Source organism: Jaculus jaculus, chromosome 2 (genome assembly GCF_020740685.1).
Source record: "Jaculus jaculus isolate mJacJac1 chromosome 2, mJacJac1.mat.Y.cur, whole genome shotgun sequence".
In the NCBI taxonomy this organism is placed as follows: Eukaryota; Metazoa; Chordata; class Mammalia; order Rodentia; family Dipodidae; genus Jaculus; species Jaculus jaculus.
Genome location: NC_059103.1, coordinates 128,395,327 through 128,409,763, shown reverse-complemented (window position 1 = coordinate 128,409,763; position 14,437 = coordinate 128,395,327). Strand labels below are relative to the sequence as shown.

At 39.2% G+C, this 14,437-nt stretch overlaps 1 protein-coding gene across 3 annotated transcripts in view; it reads left to right on the top strand.

Moving 5' to 3' along the window:
- Nsmaf (neutral sphingomyelinase activation associated factor) overlaps positions 1 to 14,437 on the top strand; it is a 68,946-nt gene that overhangs the window by 51,714 nt on the left and 2,795 nt on the right. For all 3 annotated transcript variants that reach the window (XM_045143712.1, XM_045143710.1, XM_045143711.1), the window contains exons 14-27: positions 917 to 996; positions 1,487 to 1,577; positions 1,669 to 1,732; positions 2,743 to 2,794; positions 2,892 to 3,012; positions 3,367 to 3,498; positions 4,031 to 4,073; positions 4,334 to 4,497; positions 6,079 to 6,187; positions 7,544 to 7,602; positions 10,839 to 10,906; positions 11,900 to 11,967; positions 12,376 to 12,499; positions 13,585 to 13,668. In XM_045143712.1, the coding sequence (XP_044999647.1) occupies positions 917 to 996; positions 1,487 to 1,577; positions 1,669 to 1,732; positions 2,743 to 2,794; positions 2,892 to 3,012; positions 3,367 to 3,498; positions 4,031 to 4,073; positions 4,334 to 4,497; positions 6,079 to 6,187; positions 7,544 to 7,602; positions 10,839 to 10,906; positions 11,900 to 11,967; positions 12,376 to 12,499; positions 13,585 to 13,668 (1,259 nt within the window). The remainder of the gene's footprint in view (positions 1 to 916; positions 997 to 1,486; positions 1,578 to 1,668; positions 1,733 to 2,742; positions 2,795 to 2,891; positions 3,013 to 3,366; positions 3,499 to 4,030; positions 4,074 to 4,333; positions 4,498 to 6,078; positions 6,188 to 7,543; positions 7,603 to 10,838; positions 10,907 to 11,899; positions 11,968 to 12,375; positions 12,500 to 13,584; positions 13,669 to 14,437) is intronic.

Genomic DNA, 14,437 nt, shown 5'->3' with positions numbered 1-14,437 from the left:
AAGGTTAGAAATATTTCATTTTCTTGCTGAAATTTAAAACTGAGTTTATCATAATATCTTTAAATTCATCTTAAAAGAACAATTAGCAAACAGTATTGAATGAATTGTCAAATTAGAGATTTTACTTTAAAAAATATTTTTATTTATTTGCAAGCAGGGAGAGAGATATATATATAGAGAGAGAAAGAGCATGGGTATGCTAGATCCTCTAGCCACTTGCAAACCAACTCCAGACACATGCACCAGTTTGTCCATCTGACTTTACATGTGTACTGGGGAATTGAACTCAGGTTGTTAGGTTTTTCAAGCAAGCACTTTAACTGTTGAGCCATCTTTCTAGCCTGAGATTTTACTCTTAAGTGGATGTGGCTAACATTTTCTTTGCACCTATATAAAAAACTTAAGTGTTCACTTTTCACAGATTTATCTCAATTTTTTAAAACTCCTTTGTAGTAATAAATGTGAAATCAAATCAGTTCAGTTCAGAGTAAAGTTAAAAGCTCACTTGGGCTGGAGAGATGGCTTAGCAGTTAAGCACTTGCCTGTGAAGCCCAAGGTCCCCAGTTCGAGGCTTAATTCCCCAGAACCCATGTTAACCAGATGCACTAGGGGGCACATGCATCAAGAGTTCGTTTGCAGTGGCTGGAGGCCCTGGTGTGCCTATTCTCTCTCTCTCCCTCTCTGTCTCTATATCTATCTATCTATCTATCTATCTATCTATCTATCTATCTATCTATCTATCTATCTATCTCTATCTATCTATCTATCTATCATCTATCTATCTATCTATCTATCTATCTATCTATCTATCTATCTATCTATCTACCTCATTCCCTCTATCTGTAATTCTCAAATAAATAAATAAAAATAAATCCCAAAAAAGCTCATTTGTTTGTTTGCCTATTTATGGTTATAGATTTATCAAATTCAGAAACCTTCCGTGATCTTAGTAAACCAGTGGGAGCCCTAAATCAGGAACGGCTGGAAAGACTCCTGGTATGTGGATGTAGACCTTGTTTCTAACAATGAGCCACACCCTGTGCTTTCACTAATGCTATTTTCCCAGACTTGAGGAAGCTGATGCAGAAGTGGCCCCCTAACCTGACGTCAAGTCCTCACCTTTCTTTTCCCAGAGACAGTAAATGCTCAGTGTGCATGTAATCTTCAGTTGAAGAAGTAGGGGCTGATTTTCTTACGGTCTGATGAATTATTCCATGAAGTCTGTGGTTAATTGCACAGAGTTGTACAAAATCAGTTCAGTTTTTTCAAAGCCCAACACTATTACCACTAATCCAAGAAAACCACAATATATATTGAAGGAATGCTACAAATCAGATATTCTTTCCCTTTTACGGGTCCCTACCAAAGAGGGGAATTAAGGAATGCGGTGTATCCACGTCAGGATCTCTGCTAAAGTGTTCATTCTTTTTGTCAGTTTGAACTGCTGAACAGCCAACAGTGAGCCCTGTCTCTTCCTGTACTGTAGGCACGCTACCAGGAAATGCCAGAGCCGAAGTTCATGTATGGAAGCCACTACTCATCGCCAGGCTATGTGCTCTTCTACCTTGTTAGGATTGGTAAGATTCTCTGTCACCTCCATGGCATTCTTTTCACTGAGATTTGCTGATGATTCTGTAACTGGACTCAATTCTGACTTTTCCCCTCTAGCACCAGAGTACATGCTGTGTCTACAGAATGGAAGATTTGATAATGCAGATAGAATGTTCAACAGGTTTGATATGAATGCCTTGCCATTTTTAGCACTCTCTGACTACACATGCATAGTATGCTTGTTGTAAATAAACTGGATAAAAGCAAAAATGTAAAGAAATATAAATTACAGTTACTCCATTCAGCATTTTTCATGACGTGTTAAATGCAAATGGGAGAACAGTTTTAAATATTTTTCCTGTCTTTTTAAGTCTAAGCAGTTTTTTGTCATAGTTTATAAATTTTAGAACATTGATCTTTAAAATTATTGTTTCACATTCTAAAATATATAGTGATTTATTTAAGTGATTTTTCTGTTCCACATTTAGCTTTTCCTCCATTTTTTATTCTTAACAGTTCTGCTATGAGAGTATTTAAATAATGTTATGCATATGCATAGTTAATAATTCCTTATCAACCACCACAATGTAATTGTTTTAAAAAGTAGTATTCATTTGGTATCCATAACAGTGATGTGCTAATCCTTCCTAATATATTTTTAATGTTTTAAGTACTTACTGAGAAAGAAACACAGAGAATATGGGGGAGCCAGGACCTCTTGTCACTACAAACAAAATGCATGCACCACTTTGCATCTGGCTTTACTTATGTACTGAGGAATCAAACCCAGTTCGGCAGGCTTTGCAAACAAGTGTCTTTAACTGCTAGTCATCTCCCCAAGTCCCAGTCTTTTGGTCTATGTTTTTCTAATCTTTTTTAGAGCTCTCCTCTATCTGCAACTCCCTTGAAATGAACATTGTATTTACCGTTCAGTGTTTGTGCGTCCTGTGTTTGACAGTATGTATGTGGTGTGCAGTGGTATCAGTTTGGCTTATTCGCTGTGAATCATAAGAAGCCACATCAACTCCCTGGGCCCTGTTTTCCTAGGGCAAAAGGTCCTGGGGAAGTCAGTGAGAAAACCAAGCTCTTGATGGCAGAACAAGGTATCCCACAGGTGGCACGTGGGAGTCACTGTGACTGCTGTTCCTTGGCTGGCACATACATCATGGGAATTTTTTTTTTCATATTTAGCATTGCAGAAACCTGGAAAAACTGTTTGGATGGAGCCACAGACTTTAAAGAGGTGAGCAGTTCATAGAGCTAATGACTCAGAGGGCTGTGGCTTATAACTGCTCCAGAAAATGTTTGTTGCTCCTTTCCTTTACTCTCTGAACTTGCAGTTAATTCCAGAATTCTATGGTGATGATGTCAGCTTCCTAGTCAACAGTCTGAAGTTGGATTTGGGAAAGAGGCAAGGCGGGCAGATGGTTGATGATGTGGAACTCCCCTCCTGGGCCTCCAGTGAGTACCACCTCTCAGGAATTGTATCACACACATCCTAATCAAGAAGTGCACTTTCATGACCAATAATTATTTTGCTGCTTAATTTTTAAAAATAAAAATTTTATTCTCATCAGTCTACCCCAAATCAGAAGTACTGAGTCTATGTTTTAGTAACATCAATATACGGAGAGATCTACATATTTTAAAAATGATTCTTGCCCTCTGTTTCCCCTGAAAATTTTTATTTTACATGATAGAAAAATAGGCTCATGAGAACCACATGCTGCTTATCTCCCAGAAGTGTTACATATGTGTGGGTGAATATAAGGAAAAGGAGACTACATAGGGTTCTGACTAAGTCTCCTCTGAAAGGTCCACAGGATTTTCTCCAGAAGAGCAAGGATGCCCTGGAAAGCACCTATGTGTCTGAGCACCTTCACGAATGGATTGACCTGATATTCGGCTACAAGCAAAAAGGGAATGATGCTGTTGGGGCCCATAATGGTATGCAGTATTGACTGAAATGTCATTTAGTGTTTAGGGGGATGAAAGCAAACCAGGAAGCTGGGCGTGGTAGGGAACATCCATCATCTCAGAGCTCAGAAGGCTAGGCTAAGGGATCACAAGTTTAAGGCCAGCCTACACTTGCATAGTGAGACCTTATCTCAATACCAAACCAAACCTAAGACAGAAATAATCAAAATATGGTAGAACAGTGACTCAATTCCTATGAAGGGCCCTGGAGTTTCCTTTTAATTAAGCAGAAGAAACATAGCAGCAGCCCACCTTCTCTTAAGCTCCAGAGCTTGTTTACTCTAAGCTCTTTGTGTTAGTAACAAGGGGCCTGTGGAAGTGAAGTCACACAAATGCTATGACTCATGCTTTTCTAGGAAGAAGTGGTGTTGGCTGAGGTGAACATTCATCTCTTTGCAAAGTGCAAATGAATTTCTTTGAACAGTTTGCTTGCTTAAATTCTGAACAGGGTATTTCTAATTAAATACTACAGTTTTCAATAATATTTATATCTCTTTTCCAGTGTTCCATCCCCTGACCTATGAAGGAGGTGTAGACTTGAACAGGTATTTACATTTCCATAAAGAATTTATTGTGGTGTTATAAAATAGCTCTATCTAAATTGTGAATGTAGTTATTTAATAGGGTTAAAGTATGTAATTTTAAAATGAGTTTTCTCTTTTAATATCATGTTAGTTTCTGAGAAAGTAGTGTAAAGGTCTGGTAAAGGTCCATCTCTCTATGTTGGTCTGCAGTACTTGAAGCCTGAGCTCTTAGGGCACTTAAATCTGGTGGTTCATCATGTCATTTGTGCTTTTTCCTAAAGCATCGAGGATCCCGATGAGAAAGTAGCCATGCTGACACAAATCCTAGAATTTGGACAGACACCCAAACAGCTGTTTGTGACACCACATCCTAGAAGGATCACCCCCAAGTTGAAAAGTCTGTCCCAGACCTCCAGTTATAACACTTCTGTTACAGATTCCCCAGGTACATTTCATAAAGAGAGTAAATGTTAGGGTGTTTTGTTTCTGGTTCATGACTAACATGTTTCTGAAGGTTCTGATGAGGAGATGACACACAAACTGCTGTGTCCGTTAAGGTGTTTCCTTCTGGGGGCTACAGAAGTAGAATTCCTGCTCACATACAGGACCTGGCTCAGTCCCTAGTACCACAAAAAAACAAAGAAAGAAAAAGAGATGTTGTTCTACTCCTGTTTTATTGTTAGTGTTGGTCTTTAGTTAAGCCAAATCCATGGCTAGGATCGCTGTGTTCCCTGGCTCCTCTGCAGCTTTCCAAGCTGTTGCTTGGTTCTAGGCTGCTCACATTGCCATACTTACAGTCCCAGCCATAGATGCCTTATCAGACCCTATCTACCCTGTTCTTTCCCAGAAATGACTTCCCGTATCCCCAGGACTCTGCCAAGCTCACTTAGAGAACTTGAATTCAGTTTAAGCTTCTCTTTTTTTTTAATATAGTTATTTATTTATTTATGAGAGAGAATGGGCACATCAGGGCCTCCAGCCATTGCAAACAAACTCCAAATATATGCAACACATTGTGCATCTGGCTTATATGGGTCCTAGGGAATTGACCTGGGGTCCTTTGGCTTTGCAGGCAAATACCTTAACTGCTCAGCCATCTCTCTAGCCCCCTCCCTTTATTTAAAATTGTGTTTTCTTATTTTACATGTGACAGATGTGTATACAGGATTTGTCCCGTGCACATATAAGATGGCCACTAAAATAAACACCATCTGGTGCTCAAATCCACTGTTTGGAAAGGAAGGAACATGCTCACACATCATCCATGTTCTGTATGCTACATAAAGTCAGCTTCACCCTATGGGTGCCAACTACATATAGCTCCTTGTCAGCAAAGTCACAGCATTCCATTTTATTTCCAACTCTGCCTCACCCAGGCCTCTGGATACTGAGCCTCTTAGATATGCTGGCACAGTAGCTGAGTGGCATGGAAGAACAGCTGAACGAGATGGCTTGATGGCAGGGGTAGGGAGCAGCCTAGAGTATTTCCAGACATACAAGGATAAGTCAGAAAGATAATAGGATCACCTTGTGATTTTTTTTTTTTATTCCACCCTTGGGCACCCATCGTGTGATGGCTTTAGAGGGTGATTGCTCCAGCTTTTCTTAACATAGAAGTGAAAGCATTACTCTGTCTGGAAGCCCTTGAAAACCAGAAGCCTTATTTGATTTCTTGTTTGCTTTTCTCATCTCAACGTAAAAGTAAAACTGCAGCATTCTTAGGCAGCTGTCAGGTTTTTGCAAAGTCTGCTAACAAGGAAAATGTTACTCAGGCTTATATTCTCCACAATGCCTAAGCTAGTAGTCAGGTGAAAACTGCCAACAATGGTAAGATTCTGGCATTCAAGGTTACCTTATCTTTCTCTACACATTTTCCCTTAGCCAACATGGACTCTGCTACAAGTATATTTGAAAGCAGTTATATTGTGTGGAGTGTTTCACTTTCTTGGTTGCTTGAAAACTACTGTGAATGTAACATAGCTGTGTGTGAGCACTTTGGCTCTTTCACATCCCCAGTTTCATGTAGTCTCTCCAGGTGAAGAGTCATTTGAAGACCTGACTGAGGAAAGCAAAACGCTGGCCTGGAATAACATCACCAAATTGCAGTTACATGAGCAGTATAAAATCCACAAAGAGTAAGTGCTCAAACTCTGTGAGTTGTGGAGTGATTTCTGTTCAATTTAGTCTTCATTGGTTGTTATCCTGCAAATTGTCTACAGTGATGTCCCATTTGAAGTCAGTGTAGCAAGAAAAAGTTTGGCATTGAATGGTAGCGCTGGCCCCTATGCTCACTTACACTGTTTTTTCTGCCATCTGTCATTTTAGAGTATGGGATGGAGTTTGCAGATAGCATGTAGTTTGTGCCTCTCAACTGGATACACCATCCCTCAGGTCTTAGATGGTGTGAAGCTGTGGGACATGTGTCTGTCCTCAAGTTTTTAATTTACTAATAGAATAAGGGAAAATGCATTTTAAAAATAATAATGAGAACAAACATACATACATGGATTGATGGATGAGAAGACAGATAAGCCATTGACATAATGGTAATAAGCAAACAGGGAGGGAAGCAAGAGGGAAACCTATGTATTACCAAGTCCACGTTAAGTTTTTAAATGCCACTTAAAAGAAATTGGGCTAGCTGTCAGGCCTGAGGATATGCGCCTTTCAGGTCCTCTCAGTCAGGGTGCTTATGAACCCTGGTAGGAAGGCTTCAGAAGCTCAGGCTTCTCATGGCTCATCCTTCTGCAGAAAGAAAACCCAGGCCTAGAGCCCATGCCCCTGGTCCTATTCCATGGTTGACATCAGCCAGACAGGTTGGAAACCACATGTCCCACTGATCCTGAGTAAATCTGGAGGTGCTAAGGCCTGGCTGTGCTTTAGCTGCCTGGCTCGAGAGCAGGGAGTAGCATCTTGAAAAGACAGCCAGGCCAGCTCAGCCTTGTTTGTTATTTTCACAATAGCTTTTATTCCCTGAACATACATAATGGTATGTATGAGATCATATAGCCCAAGACAGTGAAGACATGAGTAAAACTCTAGTGCTCATTCATCTAATATTTAATGGCTGACCTTGAAGGTCCTCTAAGAAGACCTGCTAGAACCAGATGATTATACTCTTGGAAGGCATTAGGGAAAGTAGATAGAGAATGGAGTAATAAGCAAGCGATTATGAAGACTAGGTTCTATCATTTTGGTGTTAGTCAGAAAAGGTGAGTTAACAGAGAAGCAGTTTACACTTGTCAGAGGTGTTACATATTGTCTATGACAGCTTGCAGAGCTACAAGTTGGGATATTTTCTAGCAGCAAGCAATTTTCAGAGCAAAGATGGACATTGCCAAGCAATAATTTGCATTTGGCCAATGTGCAAAGAGAACAGATGCAACACCAAAGTTTGAGGACAAAAGTGAAAACATGAAAAAAAAAAAGCATAGACTTGAAACAGAGCACATGGCTAGCTGTCATTTTTTAACACTTGTGTTTTTAAACAGGGCAGTTACGGGGATAGCAGTCTCTTGCAATGGGTCTTCAGTCTTTACAACGTCACAAGGTATGTTTTCCTACCTGAAAAATGGTCGGGCTGGAATCACAAAGCACATGTTTTAAACTCCTGATCAAGGACTTTACTTGAATGTGCTGCTTCCACATGCAATAGACTTAGAATAGTTTCATTGCAGTTTCCCTAAAATTAAAGACTCCTGTTGCTGACAAAAGTTTCCTGAATGAAGTCATGAGGCAAGAAACGTCACTGTGCCATATGTTTGCTTAGTGGAGGCTGTCCCACTGTGGGAAGAGGTTCCCAGGCAGCTTGCTGGCCCTGCTGTAGCCCATAGTGGGGCAGGGAAATGCAGGGCTCTGCCAGGCATGATTTTTTTTTAATCATTCAGCATGTATATCTAGAATTTTTTGTAGAATTTAGCTTGAAAGTGAATTCATATATTGCTAATGTGCCTATGTATTATCAAAATTTTGAAACACTTCTCAATGTCTTGTTAATAAAACCAATGACCATTGGTATTTGGCTATCTTGATCTTTAAAAAATAAGCAAAATGTATCTCTTGTTCTGCATGCCTTTGTTTCCCCAGTGGTCTGGGTAGCATATTAATTAAAGTGTGTCTTGTTCCTGCTGTGCTCACAACACAGGTCTGCTCTCTGGGAGGGTATGTAGGTACAAGGGTGATATAACTGTCCTGCTTTGACCTTGAGACAGCCACCTCTGACAAAGATAGTAGCTCTTTCTCATAAGGCTACTTGTTCTTTAGTCTGTATTTAACATGGGAGATTATAGTTTCATCCATTATGTTTAGCAATAATGCTCTGTAACTAAACATGTCCAAGACAGTTACTGCTCCCACATTCTGTTGCCATGGTTTGTTATCCACTGCATTTCATTCCTTTTCTTTTCAAATACCATCTAAGATTCCATAAAAGGACTGGAACTCAGTAGTTCAGTTACTAGAGTTCTGGCTTGTGCTAGTACACTCCAGTAATCACAGGACTCAGAAAGTGAAGGCAAAAGGATCAGAAGTTCAATATTATCTTAACCTAATGAATTCAAGGCCAGCCTTCTCAATAAAAACAAAAAGAAATACATAAAATAGAATTTTTCGACATGAAAAATTATAATAGACCACAAAGGAAAGCCACTTGTGGGACCCACTGGCCATATGAAGGTCCTAAGATGGTAGTGTAGTAGAGGAAAACAGCTAGTGGTTTGCCAGGACTTCTGGTCTCGTGTTGGCTGATGTAACAGCAGACAACACTGTATCTTTTAGCAAAGCCTCTGTGGTTAGCTGGACTTGTTAGACTTGCTTGTTCAAGTCCTTCAGCTCATCATACCCAGGATCTTGTAAAGTGAGCTGTATGAGCATGAAAGCTTTTCTCATCTCCCTGGCTTATTAATAAGAAGTACATCACTGCTTGGTGGAATTTTTAGGTAAACGGAGGTGTGTGGCTTTTTAAGTCAAATACCTTTGCTTTTTAGTTTTGCATGTTCTTAGATTTCCATGATTTGTATTACTGATGTATATGCATCCACATGCTTACCCCAAAGGGAAATTTCTTCCTAATACTGTGGACATACATGGGACCCACCACCTGCAAGATTAGCATTTACTGTGGTCATTAGCCTGGTAACATCCAGTACAGGGGGAACATCCTTGACTTTGAGAAAACTTTTTATACACAGCTGCCTTTATTGTGTTCCTTAAGATGCCCACATGATTCATCTTCAGAAGGCTGTGGTGAGCAATCAGAATTGCCTGACAGGATGCAAAAGTAAGGTTGGGAGGACTTTTCCCAGATGAATTGTACCCCCCAGGGAAAGATCAGACAGCTCAGTGTTCTTCTGTATTTGTTTCATGTTAATGCTGAGGAGAGTTACAGACTTCCATAGTTATAAGTTCCCAGGAATCCTATGGCAGAGATTTGATAAAAATACTAAATTTTACTATGGAAAAGAATTTTTTAAATATTTTATTTGTTTATTTATTTGATAGAGAAAGGGGGTGAGATAGAGTGAGACAGAGAGAGAAAATAGGTGCACCAGGGTCTTGGTCCCTGCCAACGAACTCCAAACACATACACCACCTTGTGCATCTGGCTTACTTGGGTACTGGGGAATAGAACCCATGTCCTTAAACTTTGCAGGCAAACACTCGAACCACTAAGCCATCTCTCCAGCCCTGGAAAAGAATTGTTTTAAAGGAAGGGCTGCAGAGATAGCTTAGTGATTAAGGCCTTTGCCTGAAAAGCCAAAGGATCCTGGTTCTATTCCCCAGGACCCACGTAAGCCAGATGTACAAGGGGCCGCATGTGTCTATAAATGAGTCCATTTATAGTGGCTGGAGGCCCTAGCTTACCCATTCTCTTCCTCCCCCCACCCTTCTCTCTCTCCCTTCCTCCCTACTTCCCTCTTTCCAACTTGGATAAATAAGTAAAATACATTTTTTAAAACAGAATTGTCTTAAGGGTCATTCTGATGTTTTATCATGTTGGATATTCACAAGTGAGGAAATAAATATATATATTAGGCAAGTGCTTTTTCTCTGAACTATATCCCCAGACCTCTATTCTTTTTAAAGAGGTTGCATTGGTAAATTCACAAAGCTTCTGTTAGTCAAGGAAGTTTAAAACTTGGACATTATAATTCCTACTTTGTTATTCCTTTGAAAATAAATTTTGGGCTAGAAAAATTGCTCAGTGTTTAATGGCACTGGATTGCCAAACCTGATAGCCCAGATTTGATTCCCCAGTATCCATACAAACTAGATGTACAAAGTGGTGCACGTGTCTGGAGTTTGTTTGCACTAGTAGGAGGCCCTAGCACACTATTCATATTCTCTCTTCTCAAATAAAATATTTAATTGTAATGAAATTGAATGTTAACCCACTATAAGTGTATTATTCCCTAATTGAGACATTTTAGAAAATACTATGTTGCCAAGATCTATTTTGTTTAAAATTAAAATTCCTGTTTTAATATTAGGATTTCTGCCCCTCCTCTGTTACTTTCCACACACTTTCTCTGCTAGGCTCCAGAGTACATACAGGCCTATGGAAATGACAACACTGCACCATGTCTTGCTGGGATTCCTAGTTGATCAGTTGATTTCCTTGTCATGAGTTATAGGTCATAGAACCTTAACAGTGACAAGGCCTTAGGTCACTGTACACTCAGTCCTCTGAAATTATACTGATTGTTGACCTTCAGAAACAAGTAGGTAACTGTCCTTTGACATCTTTAATAGTTAAGAAAGCTTTCATGTCTATTTTCTAACATCTAGATTCCACCTTGAAGATGTTTTCTAAAGAATCCAAAATGCTACAAAGAAGTATATCATTTTCAAATATGGTAAGTTCACTTTATCGGTGTTTTGGTGGGAACCTGTAGGGCCTGAACATGTGCTAAGCATGTGCAAGGCTCTAAGAAGGGAGAAGGGTTGGAGAAAGGAGCACTGGCTTCAGGTTGCTTCTTTCTTACAGTATTATAATTTTACTTTTAGCCTAAAATCATTAACTTATTGAGTTTTCATACATGTACATTGTATTTTGATCTTGATATTTTCCCATTAATTTCTTTTGTGCCTCCTCCTTCATTCTCCTTCCACTGAGCCTCTTCATCTTTCCAATGATTCCCCCTCCTACTTTAATGCTGTTTTTTTACTTCCTCTATCATCCATGATAACATGTTGATGGGGCCAATATTATGTAGGTCTACAAGGAATGATAGCCACTGTAACAGCAACCTTGTGCTGAAGACAAATTTCCAAGGCATTTTTCCTCATCCTTCTAGCCTAAAATCTCAAGAGCTACCCAGTAGAATTCTCACACAGTTTATCCTCTCTTTTTGCTATCAGAATAAAAATGTTTATGTACTACTTAAATAATTTACATATTTCTGAGCCTGGTGGTTATGCAGTGCTATAAAACCTGTTCTTCTAAAAGAACATGCTTCATTTTAATGTACATCGTCCAAAAATTTTGAAACTCCCCAAGGAACTGTGAATGTTTGCTTAGTCACATACATCTGTAATACAGAGGGCAGATTCATCCCAGGAGATTATCTCAGCCTCCTACCCCCACACCTCAATGATTTACTCCAAGCGGCACCTGAGTTCCTCCAGCCCCATGCATGGGAGTCCAAGATGTTTCAGGCTTTGGTCATATAGTATGCTTGACCTACTGGAACATTTGGGAAGAAATCATCTGGAGTTGGCCAGTTCTGAAAACCTGAGTAGTTATGAGGAAAGTTACCATAACATTGATTTGAAAGGAACTCATAAGACCATGTTAGGGATTTATTAATTAATTGAAAATTATTAACATTGAATCACTTGCATTTCAGGCATTATCATCTTGTTTACTTTTGCCAGGAGACTCCACTGTCATAAGTTCCTCTTGGGACAACAACGTGTATGTATCAGTACATGCTCCTTTGTAGTGATGCCACAGGAGAGCAGCTCAGCTACCTTCGCTTCTGTGGCTGTGAGGCATAAAAGGACAGAACCTTCCACTGTAGAATACTGAGAACTAATATTAGATATGGAACAATGCCACCCATTACTTGAGTGCAATAATTTCTCCAACTAGAATCTGTTTGTTTGTTTTTTTTCATAAGTTTAAACTTATGTTAAAATTTATGTCAGCCATATTGGGACATTTCAAATTCTATATTCAAATTTTTAAATAAAATTAGAGCAAGAAATTTGTAATTCTAATGACCCTTAGTAATTTAGAACTAAATTGTGTTTCTTAAATATGTGTTTAAGAGTCTTAAAATTAAGCTTGAATACTGTTTTAATAGTTCTTATTATCTTTTAGCTATTTTTATTCCATAGCATTTGGGAGACGCCAAGACACACTAATGGGACATGATGATGCCGTTAGTAAGATCTGTTGGCATAACAACAGGCTGTATTCTGCATCTTGGGACTCTACAGTGAAGGCTTGTATATAATTTTAACTCAATGTTTGAACATAAAAATGTACACCATTCAATTTCCTACTATGTTGTTTTACCTTTTTCATAAAGTATATAAATGATATATAAAGATAGGTTATTGCCTTGCTTTTCTTAAAATTTGTTTGCTGTAAATTACTAAGAAATTTATTAGTGTCTGTACAATGTGTTCAAGTGGGGTATTAAAGGTCTAGTATTTGTACAATAAATATTGTAGGGGCTGGAGAGATGGTTCAGCAGTTAAAGACACTTGCTTGCAAAGTCTAATGACCTAGGTTTGATTCCCCAGTACTTATAATAAAGCCAGATGCACAAAGTGACACATGCATTTGGAATTTATGTATAGTGGTCCTGGCATATCCATTCATTCTCAGTTCCCCCCTCTGCTTGCAAATAAATAAAAATATAATTATAGACATATGTACAGTAGCAGCTTCTCTTATTTGATGAACTAGCTGATGAATCAGAAAGTTCCAAGTTAAATTGAATCACTAAAAAGAATACTATTTAAATCTAAGACGTGCAAGTGCAAAAACATTCACCCTTCTGTGGATGTGCAGCTCTGAAAAGCCTCTTTACATTTTATACAACTTTCCCATACAATCCACACCAGTGCTCCTCATGAGACTTCCAGTTTGTGTTTATATAACAACAAAAAAACAAAACCATCATATTTCTTGCAAGCATTTTTCACAATTTTTTTCCTATAGCCTTTTAGATATGTTTATATTCTTGTACCTAATTTTGATAATTTGGGGGATTTTACTTTTCAAGTCTTCTCAGAATATTAGTAGGCACTACATTTCTGCCTTCATATTTCCTTGATTAATATACTTACATCACACAGAACGTCACATAGAAGGGATAGAGGACATCTATAGACAGACAGGTCTATAATTAAGTGTGTGCTAGTGTAGGAAAGAGCCAATTTGGGGGAGAATCTGGAAGTATCCCAGTTTGTCATTGGCAGGCATGTTGGATGAAATTGCTTGAGAGGTTTTCAGAAATGTGGTGGGGATGATTTTATATTAAAAATTTGAAAACACTTTTTGCAATATGCCCCATTGTAGGTGTGGTCTGATGTGCCTGCAGAGATGCCAAGCACCAAAAAACACCAGTTTGACTTGCTGGCCGAGCTGGAGCATGATGTCAGTGTGAGTGCCACTGGCAAAGCTCTGTGGAATTGAGCTGAAATGTCTGGAGGGTGGTGGGGTGGAGGGGCTTGATTCTTTGTGTAAGTCCTTTTTGCTTGTTTGTATTGGAGGAGATTATAGGCCAGAAGTCTCAGTTATTTCCTTTGAATTGACATGTTAGGTTTGTAATTCTACTTCATTTTTTCCTTCCAGTCTTTTCCCCTGTACATATTCCTAAGAATTAGCTTCTGTCAAACTAATTTTCAAAATGTCATCTCTGAGGTGGAACCTGCCATGCTTTCTGGTGTGGAAGGTACAAGGGGTCATCTGGCTGAGGTTGCCCTCCAAAAGCTGAGGACAATGACCAGTTATCTAGGATGCCTAAAAATGCATGACCTAATGACAGAGGTGAAATGCAACTTCTTGTGCATGGTATTTTGTGAGTCATGTTGCTGTTTTGGTCCATAATTTAAGAGCACCACCTTTCCCCTATGGCTGTGAATTGATGTTGAATCTTCATGGTCTTCACTTTAACTAGAGTTGAGAAACTCTTAGTATGTAATTCACAGTGGCATTCCAGTAGAGCCTTCTAGAGGGATCCTCCCCAGAAAGCCTTCAAATAGTCATATGTCAAAGCTGCATGTAGTGGCACACACTTTTAATCCCAGCACTCAGGAGGCAGAGGTAGGAGGATCGTGGTGAGTTCAAGGCCATCCTGAGTCTAGATAGTGAATTCTAGGTCAGCCTGGGCTAGAGTGAGACCCTACCTCAAGACAAAAACAAAACAAAA